Raw genomic sequence first — 25,992 nt, forward strand, 5'->3', positions numbered from 1 at the left:
ACTGCTTTTACTTTAAGTTAAATTTCTAAACAAAAACTCATCCACCAGAAAAGAAGCTAGTACTTTGCTTTGCCAGGAGATTTTATATGCAAACATTTTTTAGTCACTGGCAAGGGTGTGCTACCGTCTAGTGTCACATTGATATTAAGTATAAATTACTGCATTAGATTAAGAGAAGACAAAAATTTTCTTCACCTCTCATAGGCAATACCTAACTTCTTCATGATGAGGAAACCTATTTTACAAAGATCAGACTAAGGAATGGTTAGCGTGAAATTGTGAGTACTCTTGTCTCCTGTGATTTTCAGGAGATTCTTAGCACTCATGCCCTGGTTTCCAGAGTATGCAGATAAAGCCTCAATTATTTACATCAAATGCAGTTTCAAACGCATCCTTTAAAAGATCAAACCTGAAAGGCTTATGGCCTATGCTTCCATTATTTTCACTAGCACTAGGTGCCCAAGGGAAAAAGATTATATATACCTATGCAGAGAGATGTAAATATATAAGTGAGCTGTTAATATGAGGAAAGACTCTCAAATGCGTATTTCAAATAGAGTTGAAGGGATCTTAGCCACTTTTGCCAGCAATCATAATTAGGTAACTTCACCCAAACTTTCTGCATTTTCAGTGTGGTGTGGAGAAACTGTCGTGTGTGTGTGTGTGTGTGTGTGTGTGTGTGTGTGGTTTTGGTGTTTGTTTGGGATTTTGGTGGGAGTTTTTTCATTGCTGTTGGGTTTTTTTTGGGGGGGGGGGGGAGGTGTTGTTTTGTCTTGTTTCTGGATATATCCAGGTACTTTGACAGCACAGTTTCTTGCTCATTTTATTCTCATTTTGTATTTTATTTTCCTCTCATTATTGAAAAAAATACCTTTTATATTACTTAACAATAACTAGTAACAGTAACAGTTGTCAAAAACTCAACAGCAAGAATTTTTTTCCTTATGGAACTGTAACAGCTATCCCACAAGATGGAACATCTAATAAATTAATTTGGTTCCCAGTTATAATAAAGATTGTTAAAAGGAATACCTGCTAGAAAGGACGCCTGTGTAGAGTGGCATTAGGCTGAGTGCTTTCTGAAAGAACAGCTGGGAGGAACTGCTGTTTGCTGCTTAAACAGGGTCTCTGAGCACTCTGCCTGCAAAAAGCAAAATGTTAGTCTAGTAATTAAAAAGGTCATGGGCTAGTGAATTCATGTTGGATTGCACCAAAGGGTGTTTGAAACAAACTTTCTGCTGTTGCCAGAATGAACAAATCCTAAATGGTAAGTCCAAAAGGGGGAAGTAGTAAATCTGGTTTTCTAAGACTGAACCACAAAGGAATATATAGAACAGCAACTGAGTTCTTTTCTAACTGACAAATATTGCTACACTACAAAACCTTTAAAGAGCTTATTTCTTCTGGATTTGATCTAATATGTCTGTAGCAATGCCTCACCAATAATAACTGAATTGTATCAACAATTCAGAAAAGACCACTTGAAGCTCTCTGGTTGCTAGACTTGGCATTCCTACAACTATAATATTTATTTCCATTTTACTGAAATTACAAAATGATGACCAAAATCTTCAGGTTATTATATTCTTATAAATATAGAAAGAATTAGAAAGAATATAGAAAATAATTTTATGTTAATGCATTAAAATATTTATAGATTTAATAAAGTAATCAAAATGCTTGCTTTGACTAATGAAAGATTAACTGCAAAAATAGATTGCTTTTTGGGGGGGTTGCTTTTTTTTGATAAAAGGAACGAGGTATTCTAGCAGAGTGAAGAGTTACAATAATATGACTGTTAAGAACCGCTTGGTATAGCTTAATAATTCATTTAGTAAACTGGGAGTACAAATGCCTTATTCCTGCCTGAGTGGAGAAGGAATACTGTGTTGTTGACAGTATTGTATTTTTAGGGAAGAGTAAGGGCACATTCTTCTCAGGAAGAAAAAAGAAAACGTGGAAGGGAAAGCTATTCACTGGAATTACTCCACAAAGTGACTCAAGAATCCTGGCTTACTTGCGAAGCTGCAGGAGAAGCAATGTGTTCCACATGATAGGCTTGCAGGCTCTCCAGACAGTCCCCAGTAACAGCTGCTTGCCAGAAGACAGGCAGGAAAATTATTCTGTTAATGTGTTTACTTGGATGTTCTGTATTCAGACTCATACATCGGCAATTTTCCCTATTATCTTCTGGATCTGCAGTTAATCTCAACTTTGAATATTGCCTGCCTCTAACATGCAGTTTACAGCACGGCTGTGCACATTTCCATGCTCTGGGGCAATGGAAATCTAGGAAACTACCGAATCTTGACACCACACTCTTCCTATTTTAGCCTTTTGTACTGCCCCTGCCTCTTCTTTGTACTGCCTGAAAGCTGGCTTGATTTTATGGCTGTCTTGGGAACATTTTGTTTGGTGGACCAAAGCAGCATATGTCCAGCATTTCTACTTCAACAAAATCACTTTTTATTTTCCACTTCACCATGACATCTCCATGACTGGCTCAGGACAAAGAACCAAAACTGGAATCCCAAAGGTGCTAGCCCTTTATTTGTATTTGATAAATACAGCTGTTTAGAGACCCAGGTGGAGTTTCCCAGCCTAGAAACTTGTAAGATATGAAGGAGTGATTTCTCTTCATAAGATTTACTTCTACAGAGGTGTTTCTAAAGCTTCCACAACAGTCAGCTAAACTAGCTGCCAGAACAAAGCTGACTGGACAATCTCAGCATTTTGTTCGTTTACAAAATGAACAGCCATCAGGTTTCTGACAAACTCATGCAAATGCTTTAAGGGATGCTGTAACTTATCTGGAATATCCAGATCTAAGGCTTAGATCATAAATTACTTGTCCAGCATGGAAAAAAAGAGATAAAGTTGTAGCTGGTAAAAGACTCTAATCTTACAGCTCTGACAAGTCAGTTATTGGTCACTTGAAACGAGAAACACTTCCTGTATTAAAAAAGTTACATCAGCAGCACAAAATAATGGCCTATGGTGACACGGTGTGTTCCTTAGATAGGCATTTATGGACACTTATGTTTAGGCTGCTGCTCTCAAAATGTATGAATGGTATAGCAATGATGACAGCAGTCACCAAGTACCACACGTGTAATACTGGCAGGAATCCATTGCAACCTCTTCTGTGAATCTGTCTGTTTCATAGGTCTTACTTTGTCTGTCTGCTTTGAAGTTCTTCCAGGTCTGAAGTCACAGTTATCCTACATCTGGCAATGCAGCAAAGAAAGAAGTGCATGTTAGATCACCTCCCAGATGAGGGAGAACAGAACTGCTGATAGGGAACACACAATGACAGAGTTGGTAATGTACTGGAAAAAGATTATTGTCTCTAGGAGACAGAAGCTCTGGAAAAGAATAGAGATTATGAACTGCTGTAGAACCTATCCACAGCAGTGGTTAACAAAAGCAGGTCCAAGACACTTGAAAGCCCCATACAGGATAGTTTCATTGTTATACCACTGGGGGATTATTTTCCAGATTATCAAGTGCGTCATTCAGCCCTCAGCAGCAGTCAACTGTATCGTGTTGAGTTCCCACCCCCAAGTAAAGATGAAATCCACTTGGACATTGAAGCTGTGCTAAGGATCACTTCTGATTCTGTACCAATCTGATATCTGCACCGGGTGGGCAAGAACAGGAAATGCAGAGAAATACAGGCAAGAGTTACTAATGGTGCTGCCTGAAATCCCTTCTGCATTATAGATGTTCCAAAAAGAACATTTCACTCTGTCTAACAATTTATTTTGCACTTTGTTCTGGTTTGGTTTATTTAACGATCTCTAAGCTTTAGAATTTCTTCAATTCTATTTTTAAAAAAAATTGTTCATCATTACTTGGTAAAACTAGGCTTCATATTCACTTCAATAGAATTTTGTGTCTGCTCTTGCTATTTGCTGCTTTGACAGGGTAAACCAGTTTGAGATATAGGAATTCACAAAAGTCTCCTGAGAGATAGTTTTATCTTAAGTAAAATCCACTTGAGGAGAAGATTCCTAAATGGGACAGTTGGGATACTGGATGTAATCAAAGCTTGTTGAAATCAGTGGGAACTGGAAGCATTTTGCAGTTGGGAGATTTAGGTTCAGAGGAGGCAAATGAAAATAAACATTTATGTCAGTTTTTAGGCTTTACAGAGACAAAGGTAATTTTTTTCTGACAATAATATTGAGATGACCTGTGTGCCTCATAAGCTAATGACAAACTGGCACCCTTGCAAGATTATGCATGAGTGCATTCATCAGAAGATTTAGGGCTTAGAGCTTCTCTTAGATGCTGTAACTTGTGAAATTTAACAATACAAGTATTCTACTCACCATTGTGAGTAGAATGGGCAACCAGTTAAATCCTCAATGCAGGTCACCTCAAGTCCATGCAAACTAAAGCTAAATACAAGTGCTACTCAAGTCGAGGTTTTCTTTAAAACGTCATCATCTATTTTTAGGAGATTAAAGACAATAATGAAGAAATATATTTGCATCACCGTCCAATTTGGCTTGGTCTTCATGTCTCTATGTAGGTATTTCCAACACTTTAGTAAGTAAGGTGTTTGAATTGGCAGTATTCATTCTATTTATGAAACTACTTTAAGTTTAGTAAAACTGTTTCCTTTAATTTTCTAGGCCTCAGTTTAAGTGTGAGACACCAGAGCTCAAATGGTAGCCAGACTAAATAGTATTTTTTTTCTCTCAATCAGTTAACAAACTTCTAATTCATATGTAGTTCAACACTATATATTTTTTAAAAGTAAGCTAATCGAATACCAGAAAATTAGTGTTGAATATATGTTTGGACATATCCTCCTACTAGATCTGATAGGCTTCAGAGCCAGCTGAATGATCTACACCAAACCAAAAAGTAACTGCCGACTACATGATTTCACCAAACTGGTCTAATCTATCATGTTATATTTTTGGCAGGTTGCCTATTGCCTCTTTTGCAATTCTGTTTTGTTTCCTCCTGTTTTCCTCTCTAACTTCCCTGCAATGGACCCTTCCATGCCTATTGGAATTGTCTAAGTTTTATGCATCCCCTTTCTTTGCTAGCGGATATTCGATATATTTGTGCTACTCAACAGAACAATGTCCACATCCTCCTGCATTCTTAGGCCAGACTCCACATATGAACCTGGTTAGTATCTGCTCTATATTTGCAGCACTCAATGAATCCAGTGAGAAGGGGGCGATCACGATGGCAAGACTGTGCTCCAGGTAAGTACATCAGCGTCTTTAAGCGCGCTCCTGCTCCACGGCATTTTCCGTAAGCGCTGTCTGTCCCTTCATCGTAACAGCGCTCCTGCTTTATCTGTAAGCGCATACGACTGCGGTGGGTTATCTTTATGGCGGGTCTGTAAACTCCCCAAGCTCCACAACAGCCCCTCGGCACAAAACCGGTTGACCACCAGCTCCCTTGCTTGGCTGCCTTCCTGGGCGCGGTCGGGCTGCCACCACGGCAGGGGACAGGCTGACACAGGAGGTTCTTTTCTAAGGCGGAGTTCTGAGTGCGGCGGGACGCTGGGAGCGGGCAGGGTGGGGAGCGCGGAGGGGCGCGGAGGGGCGCGGAGTGCCGCCCTGCTCCCGCCCCTGCTCTGTCCGTCCCGTCCCGTCCCGTCCCGTCCCGTCCCCGCCGGGCCCGAGCCCGAGCCCGACCCCGCCCGGCGCCGCTCGCCCCTCCCTCGCGGGGCTCGCTGCCGCGCACGGGGCTCGAAAGATGGAGGACTACGGGCGATTCTTGGCGCTGCTGGCCTCTGCGCTGCTGGTCGGCTTCGTGTCGGTCATCCTCTCCCTCGTCTGGGTCTTCCACTACCGCGAGGGGCTGAGCTGGGACGGCAGCGCGGCGGAATTCAACTGGCACCCCGTCCTCATCGTCACGGGCTTCGTCTTCATCCAGGGCATCGGTGCGTGGGGGGCCCGGGTCGGCGCGGAGCTGCGGGGGAGCCGGGCCTGCCCGGGGCCGAGAGCGGGTGACGGCGGGAGCGCAGCACTCGGTCCGCGGTTCAGGGAAGACAGCATTTCCGGAAAAGGGACAAAAAGTCCCTTGTAAGAAGCCAAAACTGCTACGTATGGGGTTTGGGTTGTTTGGGGCTTTTTGGTTTGGTTTTTTTGTTTGTTTGTTTGTTTTTCCGCAAGTACTTGTTTATCCTCGCCCGGGGGTTGCAGTGCACTTTGAGTAATGCTTGCGAGGTGTGGTCTTCCTAGGCAGCTGGAATTTATTTAAGTTGAAAATCGAAATCCCAGAAATGCTGCCCTAGGAAAGTTTCTCTTTTGGCTCTCTTCCATGTCCCAAAAAGAGAAAGGAAAAGTTCAGTACCACAGAAGCTTGATCCAGGAGTGGGGAAAACGTAGCCAGAGAAAATGTAGCACCACAAGCACTATAAAAATGCAGTTCTTCAGGCTAGACTTAGGATGAATTGTTTCGTAAAGTGTATCTCTCAAATTAATAATTTCTTCTGCTGCTTAGATAACATGTAATTATTAAGATACAGGGGTTTTTTTGGTGTTTTGTTGTTGTTGTTGTTGCTTTTTGTTTTGTTTTTTGGGTTTTTTTATTAAGCGTATATGTACTTTGGATTTCATAGAGTTCAGTTGTGGACTAACATTTTCCTATTACACTTCCAACCAGTCAAAAGGCTGGAAGATGCCGAAGGCTGTCTAGTTCGGGCTATGAAGAGAATGTTGTGATTTGAACATACACTGTAAATTTTTGTTTTTCACTGGGAGTGGGGCTGTTCTTAACCTTCTTGTGGCTTCAAGCTGCAAACTACTATTGAGCAATAAACCGTATTTTGAAGTTGTTTTACATAATATTGCTCAACCACAAATTTAATTTCAGGCTATAAAGAAGCAATAAACCCACCTTTTGACTTTACTAAGATCTATACTAATTAATGTGCTCAACCTATTTTTTTTATATAGGCATAGAAATTTTGAGGAAAATAGGGAGAGGTTTTCTGCAGCTTATTCCCATGTATTTTCTATTATTTTTTCTTCTGAAACTCAGTTTTTTTCTTGTGTCACAGAGAAACGGGGTTACCCCAAGCCTGTAGAGGTAAGGATACATGTAAAGTAAATGGAAGTTTACCATAGCTAAGAAACCACACGCATACAAGGAATTCACTAATAATACAGAATCATTTAGGGAGGAAGTCCTATTACACAATAGGAAAAGCAAAGTTGGAGACTGAAGGGATATTGTAGTAAATCAGATGAAATATCAACAGATATGACACCACTGTGAATCTGATTCAAATTTGGCTGATGGAAGTCTGCCACTGAATTCAAAGCAATTTGGATGAGAGTGGGAAATCAGATACCTCTTTGGACACATATTAGAAAAACAAGTCTTTAAGTAGTTGAAAGTAGAAAGGCGTAGCCAAAAAAAAGAAGACTTGGTTAAATTTCAGTAGAGGATTTTAAATAATAACTAAACCAATTGTTTCTTGAGTTGATTAGTCTGTACAAAGGATGGAAGTGTTGTATTGTTGGTAAATAACTCTATAATTTTGCCCTGCACATCTGTAAAAGGACAGATGTCCCATGCCATATGAAGATATTGCAAGATAACTCTGCCCTGTGTGATGTGTTTTAAAATCATAGTTCAAAACAGAAGTAAGATCTGGGTAAAAAAGGTGTGCCTGGAGTGCCTAGGCTGTCAAATTTCTAAACAGTACTGGAGATGTTCTGCCTTGAGAAAGCTCTTCACAAGGCTGCTTTACCATGTCACCACCAAACATTCTAATTTTGTATGTGCCTATAGCCTAGGCTGTTTTAATTTTGACATGAAATTGCACATCACATCTGGTTAAGTTTTTAAGAGCTTGTACTCACTGAAAGGTGAGTTCCTTCTCTTCCCTTTGTTCCCCAGATTGTCTTCTTTCCTCCTACAGATCAGAAAAGCACCAGTTATGAGAGAGGCAGGGAGAAGAACACAGAAGTGGTGATGGGGAAATAAAACCGTGTCTTTTCAGTGATAACAAATCTGCTGAAATTGCAACGTGTAACTTCACACAAAGTCCTCACAGAAAGATGATGAAACCAAACCGTAATGTCATGCCTATGGCCTGGGCTGTGGCATGTAACATGTAACAAATGGTATTGTTAACAACTGGCCAAACGATTAGTCAGTTATTCCTTGGTTTTCTATTGTAATGTTTACGGGAAACAACTTAGAGAAACAGAGATTGGGCCTATGTGGAGAAGTGACTAGGGAACTGGATAGTGCTTTTGGAAATTAAATCAGCTAGATGACAACAAAAAAAAAATTATATAAAAATTTTAGCCCAGACTTGACGCTCTGAGATCAAAGATTAAAAACTGAGACCAGGACCTCTGCTCATTAGGTTTTTTTCATTCAGAGTCCAGCACTCTGCTGCATTGTGAATAAATTATTGACAAGACTGTGGGACATACCGTAAGGAGGATTTACTGGGAATATCCTCATGGGATGTTGCAGCTTGTTTTGGGGCCTTTTGACACATCTTTTACAAAATTAGAAGTCATTATCATTAGTACTAAGTTGATTAATAATAGCCTAATGCAGGATATTATTGCCAGCTGGCTGAACGTGAGCCAGTGTGTGCCCAAGTGGCCAAAAAGGCCAACAGAATCCTGGCCTGTATCAGAAATAGTGTGGCCAGCAGGACCAGGGCAGTGATTGTTCCCCCTGTACCTGGTACTGGTGAGGCCACACCTCAAATCTTGTGTTCATTTCGGGGACCCTCAATACAAGACAGACATTGAGGTGCTAAAGTGTGTCCAGAGAAGATCAATAAAGCTGTGAAGTGTGTGGAGCACAAGTCTAAAGAGAAGCAGCTGAGGGAGCTGGAGGTGTTTAGCCTGAGGAAAAGGACACTCAGGGGGGACCTTACTGTTCTCAAGAACTGCCTGAAAGGAGGGTGTAGCAAGTAGGGATCAATCTCATCTCCCAAGTAACAAGTGATAGAACAAGAGGAAATGGCCTCCAGTTGCACCAGGGGAGGTTAAGATTGATATTTGCAAAAATTTCTTCACTGAAATGGTGGTCAGGTTGCCCAGAAAACTGATGGAATCATTATCCCTGGAAGTGTTCAAAAAACATAAATGTGGTGCTCAGGACATGATTTAGTGTGGATGTGGCAGTGATACGTTAATGGGCAAACTCAATTACCTGAGAGATATTTTCTAAGGATTCTAGGATTCTGATTCCCACATCACGTAATGTCACTTTGGGGAACCGTTGGAGGTGATAAGCTTGGTATGCGGAATCATATTTATGTAATCGATTGCTTTAAGACAGTCAAATCATCTGAAAAACAAGGCTTCTATCTTCCTGATTTTGTAGGATGTACTACTGTTGCTTTTTAAAGTAGAAAGCCAAGAACAGCCGAAGCGCTATATATATTTAAATATTCTAAGGAATGCTTTCATTCCGGTATTATATTTTCACACAGTATGAAAAAGCATACATTGATTTAAAATCTGATCATAATATGGAAATTTGACTTGTAAACTGTTTTCTTTGTGAATTATTTATTGTTGTGCTGTATTTATTGAAATGCATCAAAGTTTTAAAAAAGTGTGAACAGAATTTGGAAAGAATTTGTCAATTATTACTACTATTCATCAGAACATGCAGCAATAATATTCTATTTATTTTCCATAATCTATGCTTTTTTGCCTAAAATGCAAGGGTTATGGAGAAGTAATGAATGAGTAGGGCACATGAGAATCACTTAAGTAAACTTCTAATCTTTGCATTTATCAGGTAATACTTTTCTATTTCTTAATGTTTGGAAAGGGATTTTAAAAAACCCAAAACCTATACATATTATTATTCCTTTGCTTTATTACAGCTAATTATATATAACCTTTTCACTGTAATTTCATAAGCAGAAGCCTTAATTTAGGATATGATGAATCATGAGTGGAGCTCAGACCTTGCTCAGGCAAGACATTATAGATGGGGGCGTTAGTCTTTATTGGTCAAATTACCAGTTGTCCTCATAAATATTTGTCCCCTGTTAGCTGAATGTACTTATGTACTGTCACACATTGAGAATTACTATCTGTAATCAGATGTATCTGGAGCTTCAGTGATGTAATCTGGCCTGTTTGTGTCCCCTGTGGAAAGCATCTGGGTCATATGACAGGGGACAGTTGTGGCAGCATAGGGGCAGTGGGGATGTTGGAGAAAACTTGGCAAGAAGCAGCTCTGGGTTAAGTTATTCTTATGGACCATCTGGAGTTAGATCAATGGATATTATTGGTTTGTTCAGACTGGACAAAACACTGTCTGCTAGAGTTATTAATTCAAGTACAGGCAAAACTTCCCTATGTTCATCTAACAGTAGTGGAAGTCTTGTATTTGTTGACTGCTTTTGTCTCTAAAGTCAGATTATGATTCCCTTATGCTGAAGAGCATTTTCCCATTCAAAGTAGTCTTACAGATCAATGTAATAGAGAGTCATATAACTAACTATGCAATTAGAGAACAGCATTATCCAAAGCTGGCAAAAAGAATAAATAGTATAAAATAATCCTTCACACTTTCTCAACAAGTGATCTTTTCAACATAAGAATCAGGCTATATTGCTCCAATCTGACTAGCAGCAGAAAAATCATAATCCTACGCCAAATCCCTGTCAGGTCAATTTAATGACTGCGGAAAAGATGACACCAAGTTATTTACTGGGGCTGTTTTAAAACACACTTAAGTTTGTGGTATTTTTTATAACTGAGAAAAAAGCTCTTAAAGGCTATATTTAAGCCTCAGTTGTATTTTCAGAGTATGCTATGCTAAGGGTTTGAGAAAAAGCCTTTTAATAGACTTTTTAGAAGAGTTAAGGTTGGATTTTGCTGTAATTTACAATGTAACTATGTGAATTATGCATAATTAACATTTGAAAGGAATTATCCTATGAAGCCTAAAATCTTGTTTCTCTTCTTTCATCAGCTATTATTGTGTACAGATTGCCCTGGACCTGGAAATGCAGCAAACGCCTAATGAAGTTCATACATGCTGGATTAAATACCATAGCTATGATTCTTGCAATTGTTTCTGTGGTAGCTGTGTTTGACTTCCACAATGCCAAGAACATTCCCAACATGTACAGTCTGCACAGCTGGATTGGGCTGACTGCTGTTATATTTTACTGTCTCCAGGTCAGAATCTAACTGTATTTATAAACAGGTTGTAAATTTGAAGAATGTTTTGAGTAATTCAGGCACAACAGGCTCTTGCTAGTACATTGTAACTACTGGGATAGCCATTTTACGTTCTGATTTGGCAAAGTATCATGTAAATGTACAAATACTGGATCACTGACTTAGAAGAAAAATGCATTTTTAAGCGTGTTTTTTTTTTTTTTTTTAATTTGCTGCCATAATGGCCATCAACTTACAATACAGTTACACAGTAGTGTGTTTATAAGCCCTATTAACTCCTGAACTTACAGCAAGTTACTTGGTTTGTTGGCAGCATAGTTACATAGTTTGAGCATTTATTAAGGAAGCCTCAAATGAAATAACAGCTTTTTTTTTTCGTTTCTTTCTTTTTTTTCTTTTCAGCTATTATAAATTTAAGTAGTCACTTCTTGGCCTCAAGACTTTTGTTAATCAGCCGAACAAGTGCATCAGGGAGCAGTAGAGATGTAAATGATCTGACATCTGACTGAGCTACTACTGGCTAACCAGTTTTCCTGAATCAGCAGAACTTTGATAGATGTTCCTGGGCATGCTTTTAACTGCTCCTCTTGGCAGAGAATTAGCATTATTGTAATGCTTGGCAAAGAAGAGCAACCATGCCCTGAAATTTACAGAACACATGCAGATGCTTCTGCATATACATTCTGGACTCCCTATATTGTGTTATAACACAACGGAACTTTATTTTGTTCCTTCAATTTTTTTTTTCCCCAAAAAATCACTAAGAAGAAAAAAAGACTTAATTATCTATGATCAAGGACAGAAAAGCCTCAGCTAAGGGATTTGGGTTCTGGATTTTATCCTTTACTGCTCAGGCCAAGAGGTACAGGAAACAGTGTTGAAATAATGTTTTTAACATTTAGAAAAAAAGGAAGCGTATTGTAGCATTGTTCAGTATATTCTCTATAGCTGAACAAATGAATAAGAATGAATATGAATGAATAAGAAAGAATAATGTGAAAATTAAGTTTGTCCTAATGATGCAGCTATCTCTAGAAAGTCTGTCACTGCCACTACACTGAGTATCAAGATTTTTTCTAATGGTTAAATGAAGAATTGTGACTAAAACGTTAGTTTTACTTTCCATTTTGCTACTATAAACATGATCAATGGCACTTAATGCCTTGCCTGTCACATCAAAAGATCCTTGGTGTTCCTTCCTCCAGTCTGGGATGTAAGTCTCCAGTCAGAGACTGATGTTTGTTAAGTGACTGAGCACTATAAAAAATAGTCATAAACTAGTATCTTTCTTAACAGAGAAGACACCTGGCACTTCCCAGAAGGGGCATGTCAGTTGTACACTCACATAATACTCTGCCTACAGTATTGTAACTACACTGTAATTAAGCCAAATGTAGGTTAATACAGTATAGCTCACTGACATAAATTTAAGAATAGGGCAAAAAGGTAAAATGAGACTGTCTCTTGGAAAATGTTGTCTCCAGAAAGAAATACTCAAAAATGACATGAAGCTCTAAATTAGTTCTCACAATGCTGTGACAACAGGAAAAACATGGCATTAGTGATACTAACATGAAATATTGTGGATTTTTTTAAATATAAAAGAAGGATCAGAAAATTAAAAAGCAACAGACTGAAAGAAATCCTGGAAAAGTAATTTGAGAGCTGGAAAAGCTATCTTTCAATGCAAGAAATAAAAAACTCCAGCTGTTTAGCAGGTCTAAGATTAGAGATTATTTGATTATGGTGTACTAAAAAGCTTCCCAGGGAGAAAATATCAGGCTCTCTAATCCATTATGGAAAGATAAAGCAAGGACTAAATCTGAGTTAAAGCAGGATGAAACACAAATTCATGCACTGTGTCTAATTTAGCAGCAGGGGTGAGTAATGGCAGAACAAACTAAAGAAGGGATACAACCTCAACAAGACTGGACAAGCCTGTGGAAGCAACCATGGGACATGATGGGTTATTATCCATCACAAAACTAGCGCTAATAGGAGGACTAATGTCCCCTGAATAACTTGATGCCACCCGTACTTGTCTTCATTCTGTAAATGCCATGTGATCGATATACTGAGAGACCATTCCCCTTCTAAAGATTGGCACTTAAATTTAAATGAAATTCTTAATTATTAATTATTAATTCTTTATTAATTCTTAATTATTAATTATTAATCCACCCAAGTCAGAAGGTTAGACGGTCTTCTGACGGTTCTTTTATGTGCAAATCTGCATCAGGAGCAGAGAACAGGACTTGATGAGACTGTAGAAGTGTGGCTCCTCACATCTTTACTATATTAGTGAATTAGTGACACTGAAAACTTGTTTCCAGTACTTAGTTTGGTTGGAGTTTTAGCACTATCAGTAAATTTGGACAGTGATATTAGGTATGATGATTTATAAAATATTTAATGTCTGCTTCCCAAGTGCTAATCCAGAGTGTTGCTTTGGTTTTGACAGGAAACACATTCAAAAATAGAAATGCCAATTCTTTTCAAATTTTTACCTGAAGACATCTCAGAATGGAATTTTTATGATTATTTTTATTCTGCTTGAGAAGTGCAGCTTGTTTTCCATCTAGCCTTAACTATGAATCTGTTTTGGTTTTAGCTTTTCTTGGGTTTCGCAGTCTTTCTGCTCCCGTTTGCTCCAGCTCATCTCCGTGCAGCTCTCATGCCAATTCATGTTTTTTCGGGTCTTACCATCTTTGCAACAGTGATTGCAACAGCTCTCATGGGAATCACAGAAAAGCTTATATTTTCACTGTAAGTATTTGATTCCACTTATTTATTAAGGTTATTCATTGCAAATATGCTTCCGTTTGCCCGGTATATTTTATATACATTTTGAATAATAAGCATCCAGTATTGGGACACTGTTTGGGATTTTTGTATTACAAAGACCTACTTGGCAGGAGACTGCTGTGTTTTAGACCAGCATTGTCTTTAAAACAATCTTTTCTGACCTCTTCTTTCCTTTTCCCCTTTCAAAGGAAAAATCCTTCATACAGTGAATCCCCACCAGAAGCAACTTTGGTCAACTGTCTTGGTCTTTTGATTGTCGTATTTGGTTCACTTATTTTGTGGATGGCAAGCAGGCCCCACTGGAAGCGGCCCCCAGAAGAGAATGCTAAAATTCTGACACCCATTGGAGCAATTCCTGAAGGCACAGAAGCAGAATCCACAATGACAAACAGTAGTAATGCAGATAAATCTGATCTGAGGAGCAATACTGAAGCAGACAGAAAACAAAACATCAAATCTGATGAAGCAGGACAAAGATCAACTATGTAAAGAAAATACATAGAATAAAAGTACCATTGTACCTCCAAATTCCCCCTGGTGAGGTTCGTTACATGCTTATGCAAGTAGGTTGGGGGTTCAATTTTAGTATCGTTTCCTGAAAGCTACTCAAGTTTTCTGCATATGGATTTAAATTCTGTAAGTCCCAAACATATTTTATTGGTCCATGAGTAGTCCATGCCTTGTTTAAAAAAACAGGAGCATGAATGACATCATATAATGGAAAAATCACGTAACAGGAAACTGTTTTCCATATCACTTCTTAATTTGATGTTTATATCTCTTATAGTAATGAAAAATTCAACAAGATTCAGACTAAATTTTGCTCTTGAGTGATTTTGCAGGTTATGAATCAGCCATGAAGTAGACCAGAATAATTTAGTTTGTCACACATAAATTTTCTGGTAATGTTCACTTTTTTAAAGCTCTGATTTCTTTAGCTGATTAACCCCTTCACCAGCTGCTGTGTTCTATGGGATTTGAAGTCGTTCCGCACTTTACAGAGTTGCTTCATAAAAAAATGTTTATTCTAAAATTTTTTATTTAAAAAAAGAAATTAAAAGTTTTCTTGATATCTTCACAAAATGTTATCCTTCCTCTAGAAACTTCTGGGGGTTTTTGGTCTTTTTTTTTTTTAATCAGAATGCATCTGTTGACCTTTTAACAAATTCTAACAAATTTATTGTATACAGACACTATCTGGATTTGAATGATGTGCAATTATTACTGAAATCTAAGGAAATTTTAAGACAACTAAATGCAGAATTTATCTTATTTGAAAAGCTATAGAAACACATTTAGGAAAATGTATTACTTAAACTATGTCTTCCTTTTATCCCAGAAGGCAGCATTTTAGTATCGTTATTTGATTGCACAGTTCTGTTGATTTATGGTACTAGACTAGAAATTAGGAGGTTAGAAACTAGAAAAATCTACTATCTGTCTCACAGAGAAAAAAATAGCTTCAAGTGAGAAATGCTTTCTGCAAGACACAGGTGAGCTTTGCTGTTTTAATAAAATGCTACCTGTTAACTTTGGGTATCTCCACACTGACATCAAAGGCATTATTATCATAGGCATGAAGACATGCTTTAGTCTATAAGCAATCTATACAAACTCTATGACTTTTTAATTTGGAATTACAGTTTAAAATATTGCAGTTTTCTCTAAATAATGAAGAGTCCCTACTGGCACTTTACTTTTATAGCTCTTTCTAGTAATTGAAGTATTAATGTATTACGCTCATTCATTAATTTCACAGATACAAACAATATTTATACTTCTACAGAAGAATAATTATAGTAGATTATTTGGACTGCACATGTCCGAAACGATGAGCCCATCTATTATCTCTTGTAAAAACTGCAGAGCCCACTAGAAATACAAATTTACCACTGTTCATGTTGAAACATAGATTGTTTCAGACAGCATATAATTTCCTACTTTTTAAATACTACATAGATTTTTATCTACTTCAGCTTTTAAAAATGTTGTATTTCACTTCAACAAATGCGACATTTTTGTAATTCACTCTGTGTTAGTACAGACTATTTTGGACATGAGTTATTTGGGTGTTCTCTGACAAGAAGCACCTCAGTTCCTGTTATTTGATTTGTAATAATGTGTTATTATTTGGTGAATGCAGTACAGAAAGCTAGCATAATAAAATACTTTAATTTTTTTTTAATTAGTATTTTTTAAATTTTTAATTTTCTGCTGTACCATTTGGTATTGAAGGACTACATCCCAGAGTTCTGTGTGTACACTTAAAGGTTTGTGGATGATTGGGACCAACCTCACATCAGTGTACTTTTCCACTGTAGAAAACACCTGCTTTTAATGTACAATTCAGGTATGACAGAAGGAACAGTAACCTAAACTACTAAACTATTGTGTGAGCACCCCTCCAGTCCCACTATGTGCAATGAATCAAACAGTGAAGCATGCCAGGGGAAGTGAATAAATGAGCTCACTTGCAGTAATTTACCGTGCAGCTTTCTATACTGCGCTCACACAGGCAACAGCATTTGAAATTGTTATGTATTGGCCTGTTACTGTGTCTCATCCACCTGTGAAAATGAGCTCACTCCATCCTTGCATAGGACTAGGTCACATAATAAAAGCATGTGTTTGTATGGAAGGTAGTCAGTTGCCTAGGGATTGTTCTGGAAGAAACTGTCTGTACAGTGTACTGGGAAAACTACAAAATCTATGACTTCTTTTGTTACAGCACTGAGTTGAATGTATTGAAATGAACAACTTTTAGGTAGTTGGTTCTATATGCTGTTAAAATTAGCTATAATAACCAATATGGCTCGTGGTTTCCACTGTATTCCATGTACTGTTCAGGCTACTTGAAAAAAGAATGGTGGCATTTCTTTACTTCTCTGTTCTCATGAAGAGCAAGGTACAAGTAACACCAAAGTTGTGGGTTCAAAGGGTTGGACCCGATCATCCTTCTGGGTCCCTTCCAATTTCAACCATTCTGTGATTCTGTGGCATAAAACTAACTGAAAATCAAGGATTAGCAACCTTTTGAGGGGAACCTCCCAAAACATATTTTTGGTTTTCAACTGAGAGGTTAAACATGATAGTAAAAACTCAGCATAAGGTGGAAGATTCGGTTTAGAAAATTTAGGATCAGTGATATCTCATGTGCATGAACTGTAGAATTCTGGCTGCTGATCTGTGGAAGGTCCCCACAAGATGCAGTAGCTGTGAGCTCCTAAACCTTGATCAACCTTAGTATGTTCAATTTAAAACTGACAAAACATACTATAGACTTTTGGCTTAATTCTAAACTGATTTAAAAGGCCTCTAAGTATTCTTGCCAAAAAAATGAGGTTAGTTCAATGCTAAATAAAAGTACATAGGTGTTAGGAGAGTAATAGTCCGAAACCTGCTCCTCAAAGTGGCCTTCCATTAACTTTCCTTTCATGCAAATTTTCTTACTTGTATTTATGAGTAATATAAATACAGTAGCAACACAGGAAATTTAAAAAGTATATTTTCAAAGATACAAATGGAAAGTAGAACGCTAGCTTTTTCATCGGGATTTTTCTGCATGTTTGGAAATCATCTACATGGTTGTTTTTACAGGAACAGGATTGTAGAGCTTACATTCCAGGTTTGGATTCCTATAAAAAAACCTGGAAGTTACAATACCTAACATTGAAAGTGCTATCTTTTTAAAATGCCTGGGAAAAAAATACTATATTTACCTTCTGTCATGCAGCACTATGCGCAGAAGCAGAAGAGTGTTCTCCCCAGCATTAATGAAACTGGCAAATGGTGGTGCAAATTAGAATCTAAAATCGAATGTAATTACATGTGTACTTCTTACTACACATAACCAAGGATATAGCATATGATAATGTAAATATGGATTACTTGTTTACATGGATATTTTATTGAGTGACAAAGAGATATTGCCAAATATTTTCTATTTCAGAAGTCTCTCTTGCTTTTATTTCAGAAAATTCCTTCCTCTGTTATTAACTGTTCACAAGAACTTTAAAAATTATTTTATTATCCAAGGTACTTATTTGTAGATAAGAGCAAATATTTGATTACAATGTCTGTTTTCCATATTCTTTTTATATATATATTAATAAAAATGATTTTTTGAGCTTGTGATACTACTGAGTACAGATTTCATTATGCTGCTAAAATATAATTTTCTAAATGTGGATAAAGATCAAACTATTCCTAAATTACTTTTTGAAAAGAGGAGGACAGTTGTACAAAGTATCTTAAATATGTCTTAATTTCAACTATTTATGATGATCTGAAATTTATGTACTTTGTAGTCTTAGGAGCATAATCAGTATATAATGGAAAGTGAAAGAATTCACTGTGTAAACAATTCATATTTCACCTTCTGATCATAGCAGGAATTCCTCATAGCAGTTGTTAGAGGGAGGAAAAAACCAAACCAAAACTACCCTATCACGAGAATGCGATTGCAAATATAGGACATCATGAATTCTGACATATAATGGTATCATAATGCACTGTAAAGCTGAAATACCCTCAGATAAGTAACAGCCAGGCTAAGCACAGACCCCATGGAATCTTCTGACCTAATTCAACATCTGCATGTCAAGTTACTCATAAATAGGTTAATGATCATAAAATGCTCTAAAAGTAAAATCATCTATATGAACCTATCCATAACAACTAAGAATTGAGGTATTCTTGAGTTTAGTAAGTTTAACTGGAAATTCTGAAAGTGCACAGCATAAATTGATTATTTGTGAATACTATATGGATGTTGGCTAAAATTTTCCAACATTTTCATCATCATGGAATAATAAAAAATACTATTACAAACATCAGTGTAGCAGAAAACCTGTTGCATTCAAACTTGACAATTCCCTGTTGCTGATAACTTCCCTTAACTGCTGCCTGTAGGCTTGATGTGTTGGGGGAAATTCTGATAAAATAGTCTATGGTTTTAAAATACATTAATAAAAAAATCAGTAAAACCCCAATTGTACTCAAAATTGAAAGAGGGGACTCAAATTTTGGCAGCAGGACTACATTTGCATGGAAAAATGGTTTTTGTAAGTAATTGATGGAACCCTTGTAACTTACAATACAGATATTTTTGTTTTGTTCTCGTATGAGCAACACTTGTGGTCTCTGTAAGACTAGTGGGCAGTAATGAGGGGTAAACTATTAGTTGGGTAGAAATTCAAGTCCCGGTCAGCAAAACAGATGACAACCATTCCAGGCAATTCAGGCAATAAGAGAAGAGGTAATGTTGAGAAAATCCAGTTACTACTGCATACAAACCAGAAATGTAAAACAATGACAGGGCCCCAGCTAACTCTTGGAGAAGAAGCAGAAACAATGGATATAAATTTCAATGAGCTCAGTTATGTTCACCAAATGTATTCATCACAGAGCCCCAGCCAGCACAGGTTAGTGTGGAGCTTGAGTTTACAGCTGAGTCCACAGCCACGTACACTGACTACTCATAGCCTCTCAAATTCCATATTTTGCTGGTCACCAAGCCATGATATAGTTACAAATACAGCTGTCAGAAAATGGATAAAAGTTTTGAAGATGTTTGCAATTTGTAGTTCAATTTTCACAAGAATTTCATTCCAACAAAATTAAAAATCCATTGAGTAGGACTCAAATTCTGCAGGATATAATTAAATAGTAGTGTGATGAATAGTGTGATGTCAAATATTTTTGGGGCAGATGATCCTGCTCATAGTTGTATACAAGCAGTGATCCACTAGGTGGAAAGCACTACCAAAATGGCCTTTGGCAGATGCTAGACCAGCCTTACTTTTAGGTGATACAATATGATGAGCCGTCTGCCTCAAAACAAAATCACAAGTTTATTAGTCATAAAACACAGAGTCATGTCAGAATTCAGATATTCACTTCTCTTTTCTTTTAAAGGGCCCACCCAGAATACAGTAGTTCTTCATCCCTGATGTTGGAAAATGTTCTTTATTGTGTTCCACCTCAGAGGTCTTAAATTTCTGTTTGTAACTTTTGTGCAAATACAAGCTTGGTTAAAGGACACAAGAGCAGAAAAGCATGAAAGTCTAGGGAAAAGCTCATATACAAGATATGAAAGTAGCAAGAATTAGGAAAAAAATAGGATCTTCCAGTAATTTTACCATTTGATCTTGCAGTGTTAAAAAAAAATCGACCCTGAAAAATGTAAACATGAGTGCCAATTTCAACTAACAAAAAAAGTACACTTCTGCCATCTGATACAAGCTAATAGCTTCTGTTCTTAATTTAATCTCTCTGTGGATACTGGCTTGTTTTCTGATCTACTCCACTGAACAGTCTAGTTTCAGTACTTCTGAAAGCCATTTTTTACATGGTATGCTAGTGTTTTTGCTTGATCTTACCTGCTTACCCATTCTCTCAGTTTACACTGGAAGTTATTTTGTCTCCTATGGATAACTAGTACTGATGTAGACAAGGCACTGTGGTTTTTCACATAGCTTGCTATTCGTGTTTAGGTCAACAGTGGCAAAATTCATGTAATTCTGATTCTCAAGGACAGGGCTCTCATTATTGTTAAGACTATTGTATCTGGTAGAAATACTAGTTTAAAATGCCCAGCAATTCAGCTTGAGTGCTTGATCTTTTTGTTAAAAACAACAATTGCTGTTGCAGTTAAGAAATAGCTCATACATCACTGTGGCAATGGGGGCACTAATACTGTCTGGGTCCCATTTCTGATCAGATGTAGAGAACGAGATTAAAAATACAAGAAAATTTACATGACTATCCATTGCAGTGATTACTGCGTCTGTAATGAGGCATTTGAACAGAAGTTCAGTAAGGCACAGCCTCTGTAATCATTTTAGTCTGTTTCAAATGCAAGACTGCCAATGGATAATAACGATCCTGAACACGATAATAGGTCTTAATGGCCCTGACCAGCCTCACCTGGGAGCCTCAAGCCCCACACTGCTGCTCATGAGCCCAGGGCCTGTAATCCGGCTCCACGTGGGTGTTTCAGTGCTTGCCTGCATCCCCTTGGACCTGACTTCCTGGCCTGATTCCTGCCTGGTCCCATCACCCTGGGCCTGCCTAGTGACCACAGGACTCGGACCCTCAGTAGGTCAGGTATGACCTGTGGATTGACTTTCCAGCGTAACTGTCAGCCTGCTTCAGCAGCTGAACCAGGATGCCATTTCTACAATCTGTGCCAGCCTTGCTGCTAGCCATTCCTCATTGCACCCTGCCAGCAATCTTCCTGCTTGTTCAGCCTGGACTCTGGACTGGGTAGATCGCTCTTCGTGGAGCATCCGCAGCAGACAGACAGTGGCTTCCCCATTTATAACTATTTCTTCTCTTCATACTGTTTTATGGAAATACTTTGCCTAAAAAGCCTTAAAATTACATTTTAGTTATAATCTACAAATAATGGATGAGGTACGCGGAGTGAACAAAGAATTTTGCCAGACAGTTACTCAACAACAATAAAACACCTTTTGTTTCTGCATTTCCAGTTATACTGAATGATACCATCATTTCACAGGTCTCCATACCTAACAAGAGTTGCAGCATGAAACATCCATTTCCATGTAGAAAAGTATGGTTATCTTAAAAGCTGCAGCAATGCGAAATCAGATAAATCTTGTTCTCACTTTATTGCATACTGGAAGCAGAAGTTGCAAGAGCCTTGCGAAACACAACTGCAGCAGATCTCAAAATGCTGCAGTAGAATTTTTCCTAGCTCTTTGGTCTGTACTGACAACTATGCAGCTGGTGACTGGAAAAAAAGTCTGCAGCTCCAAAAAGACGGCACTGTTATACATGGATTTGGATGAACTCTTCTCTGCCACCAGGCAGCAGAAACCTGATGATGGCGCTGCAAAAGCCTGGGAAGAATTTGCCTATCCATGAGACTGCAACTGTAGAACCACAAGCACTGTTTGAGTGAACGAGTTTGCACATGGACCTAAGCACTGCTCTCCTCTCCTCAAATAAATGAAAGAAAATTCAGAGGCAATACAGGCAGTCAGCAATTCCCACATTCAGCAGCCGTTCGGATCCCCTCCACAGAGTTAATTCACTTTGAAAAAACAGGTACCTTTACGTAAGAATTGCTTCCAGAATTTTTTGCTGACTTCAGGGACAGGAGAATTCCCTGTTACTCCAGTTTCTGACTGCACTTGTCCATTTGTACCTGCTTTTAATATGAAGTCAAACACTCTGGCAGAGAATCACACAGAGTGCTTCTTTTGACTTCTTGTTTTGTAAGGCTATGTCAGCCATCATGGAGTTTTGTTTGAACCTCTTTTTTTATTTTCAATTGTAATTCAGTTACTAGCTATAGGAAACTATCAAGGAATCTACACATGGTTTGAGCTCGTCACAGCAAAGCCTCAGTCTTCTTCCTAAGTGAAGAGGTGACTACAATCCTGTAAGAGTTCAGACATTTCTCCACATTTTCCTACAAATTATATTATTTTGCGCTTACTAACATTACGCTTTCCAAGCCACTGAGTTACATGTACTCCATTCACTAATTAACATTTCTTTCTTATTCCAAACTTCTTTCTCCAGTTCTTCTGAGGACATTTTACTCCTAACTCTGTCTTCCCTGAATCTCTGCTCTAGCAACAAAATCTTTATATTTCTCAGTATGTTTTTTCTGGTTTAAAACCTAATCAATCTCTCATCCTGGGGCAGGTAACTCAGTTTATTAAAGGACTAATTCACCCTGAAGTAAGCTCTTGTGGAATGTAATAACTACAGTACAAAGACATTTTGTACATCAGCCCAGTTAAGTACAAATTCAAATTGTATCACAAACCCTACTTTTAGTTTTATTACATTGTCACCATATTTATGATAGTTGCTTGTATTATACTTAGTCTTCCTTTGCCTATCTCTAAATATTTAAAACATCCCTAAGCAAATAATAACAATAATAAAAAATACCTTGGAGTTTTGATCTAACATTTTGAATTTTCACTTAAAAATATTTTTGTGGCTTTAGACCTAGTCTGTAAGTAAAATACATAAAATTAATTCCACCAGCTACATCCAACAATTTTTGGTTACTTTGTAATTTCAGGTCTGACTCATTTTGAGAGAAGACAGCTTGTGTAGCCTCTATGTAAAACACAAGGAAAAGCAGAAACTTCAATTTGTTCTCTTTATAGATTTGTTTATTCAGAAAGAAGCTTTGAAATAGAAGGCTTTGAAAGGCTGGCTGAATAATGAGTTGTTATTCTTTGAAGGTATATTATCTTTAAAAAGACAAGAAAACCTGAGGGTTTCTAATGAGAAGAACCCTTTATTTTTGGAAGGAAATAAATGAAAGAGTTTGAAAAGATTTTTTTCTTGCAGGTTTTTTTTCTTCCTCCTGGAGCTGCCTGTTGCTCTTATGTGGAAGCATCCTGCTGATTTGACTTTTTATTCTGCTGTGAGACAGATGCCAAGATTTACATGATTGCTGTGGATAGGAACTGGATTTAGCATAAGGAAGGTAACTGCTCTTCCCCTAGGGAGAGGCAGAAAAGGGAAAGAGAGAGTGGGGCACCTCTCTTGGTGCTATAGTCTTGGTCAATTATTTTATTCATCCTCTATTTTAGACTATGTTGCAACTAATAAAAGGCAAGAAAGCTACTGGTCTCAAGCCAGGAACACAGATAAGCAAGGAAACGATTTGTGGTTTCATGCAAATGTCCAACAATAATGGAAGCAATGTAGTTTTTACATAGGGCCCCTTGTAACATAATTAACAAAAACTCCCATCACAATCTGTCAGGCAGAGATTTGCCCCCTACACAGGGTCCTTCAGCAGAGAGAAAAGGATGACTATAGAACTGTGCATCATTACAATTATTTTAGCGTTATTTAGCTAGAAACGTAGTGCTTTCCTGCAAAATCTGGGGAAAAAAAAAAGTGAAAACTGTGTTTCATGCAGAAAAACAGAGGTCTTCTTTATTAATGGAGCCCCCTAAGCAGCTGTCTAAGCTGTTGGGATCCAGTTTCACCAGCTCTCCAGAGCTCTTCCCTTAAAACAGTCTTGTTCTATGTTTACCAAAACCTGACAGGGTTCCACTGATACACTGAATTCATTATCATACCAGCTAATACTGTCTTGGGTTTTTTTAAATACGAAGCTTGAGACTAAGCTATCTACCTCTGTCCAACCTATTTCATACTTGGACTATAGGATGTGCCAGGGAAGAACAATTTCTTTTCTTTTTTATTTGTATAGCTCCTTGTTCCTCACTACAGCCTGTATTTATGTCAGTAATAGAAACCCAATGAGAAGAGAGGACAGCAGAAAACATCCAAAGTATTGACTTCAACTGAGTTCTATCACTGAAGGTCTAAGGGGATCAAGCCTACACTTCTGCAGTAGAAGCGACTGTAAACCCACCCAAAGATAAAATTATGAATACTTCTTTGTTGCTTGAAATAACAAAAAATCTTATCTAGAAAGTGTGCTTAACATTCCACAAGTCAATGCTGTTTATACAGTGTTATCATACACATGCAGCCACTTATTATAGAATAAACAAAATGAAAAATCTTTTATGTTTGACTTGGTCAAGAAGCACTGGCAGAGATGGGCTTCAATTCATTACAACATCACTTGAAATCTAGCTTTCATAAACATGAAGCTTCCTTTCTGGATATACAACGAAATCACATTAAATTTGATGTCAGAGAGCTCATCCAATTAGTTTTCATTGACTCAAATATATGCTTAAATATATGCTTATGCTTAGCTGCTGCTGTCAGATTTACAACTATTTTTTATTCAAGGTTGGCAAAAAGTATTTAACCATATCTGGACTTGGTTGCACCATTCTGTTGCTGGCAGATACTGCTAAAATCTCTTGATTCTTCAGGATAGTTTTGTGTATGATAAACCCTAATCCACTGTCTTTATGCAGCTGTACACAGGATCAAATCAAAATCAAGTTAAGAAAGTTTGCAGAATGAATCAGTGATCACTGGGAGAACTGAGTTGCTGTGTTTCTAAAATAAATTTTAAAAATCTGTCACATGTTTCCTGATGATATGAGAAGTCTAACATTCTGTAGTAAGCCCTCCATCTGTAGTATTGATTCCACAGATCACATCACCTCTCAAATTCAGAGACAGAATCTCATAATGCAATCTTTTTCCAAAAAAACAGGCATCCTAGTAAAAGACAGACGGTTGTCTAGCACAATGTTCTAGAAGTTGTTTGAGATATATGCAATATATGTAGGATGTTTCTGCACCGATATATTCTAGCATCATGGTTTTGGCAGACCCTTTAGTACCAAATCAGTTCTAATTTATACCTTACATCTTTATTTAGCAGTCTCACAAGCTTCATCCTGCACACTTCCCCAGTCTCCTGTCACCTAGCTTTGCACACCTTTCTGTCGTTTGGTTGTCAGAGTCTCTTTTCCCTTCAAGCTAAATACGGACTAAAGTATTTCCCTTTAAGCATTTATCCTCTCTCTTTTTCTGTGGTTAGCCTGCACATTTGGTAGCAGTCTATTTACCTTTCAAGTTATTTCAGAACATAACAACATTTTTGCTCTAATTTTAGATCCTTAATCAGAACTTCATTCTTGCATTCACGTGCAAAACAACAGCAAAGAGAACCTCACTGTACCTTTAAAAACTCGGAGCACCAAGGTTTGATCAGTATTCTGAAGGAAGTCCTTTAAAGATGGAAATCTGGGGAACACTTACTTTTGAGCACTACAGTACGGAGAAGAGATCTTACGCATACTGATGACAGAATCTGCAGAGTCCCTTTTAGCTCTCTAGGGAGTTCTAGGAATTTCAGATGCAGTAGTCCATGGTTCAATTTCTTGCTGGAATGGATTCTCCGCAAGTAGGGATAATCCTTCATTAGATGCTTACTCACTTGGATACATTTCTGTATTCCATACTGGCCATTCCAGGCTTTGCAATGCTTATTTTTTCTTCCCAGGATGTTCTTCCGCATTAGCTGATATTATTACACTTACTATGTTGAAATGATACTTTTCTTTTATGAACTTCTCATTCGTTTAAA

At 37.8% G+C, this 25,992-nt stretch overlaps 1 protein-coding gene across 1 annotated transcript; it reads left to right on the forward strand.

The window, feature by feature from the left end:
* Positions 1-5,689: 5,689 nt before the first annotated feature.
* LOC120755315 (plasma membrane ascorbate-dependent reductase CYBRD1) lies at positions 5,690-18,097 on the forward strand. Its single transcript, XM_040070096.2, has 4 exons — positions 5,690-5,914; positions 10,948-11,156; positions 13,771-13,925; positions 14,153-18,097. The coding sequence occupies exons 1-4, from the start codon at positions 5,728-5,730 to the stop codon at positions 14,451-14,453; spliced, it is 852 nt and encodes a 283-aa protein (XP_039926030.1). The 5' UTR covers positions 5,690-5,727; the 3' UTR covers positions 14,454-18,097.
* The last annotated feature ends 7,895 nt before the right edge of the window (positions 18,098-25,992 follow it).

This window comes from Hirundo rustica, chromosome 7, assembly GCF_015227805.2.
Source record: "Hirundo rustica isolate bHirRus1 chromosome 7, bHirRus1.pri.v3, whole genome shotgun sequence".
In the NCBI taxonomy this organism is placed as follows: Eukaryota; Metazoa; Chordata; class Aves; order Passeriformes; family Hirundinidae; genus Hirundo; species Hirundo rustica.

What these genes read in the sequence shown, in the direction of transcription:
- LOC120755315 (XM_040070096.2), top strand. Translation starts at nt 5,728, where the DNA reads ATGGAGGACTACGGGCGATTCTTGGCGCTGCTGGCCTCTGCGCTGCTG. An exon ending in CGTCTTCATCCAGGGCATCG is followed by an intron (nt 5,915 to 10,947) that starts GTGCGTGGGGGG and finishes TTCTTTCATCAG; the next exon opens with CTATTATTGTGTACAGATTG. An exon ending in GAAAAGCTTATATTTTCACT is followed by an intron (nt 13,926 to 14,152) that starts GTAAGTATTTGA and finishes CCCCTTTCAAAG; the next exon opens with GAAAAATCCTTCATACAGTG.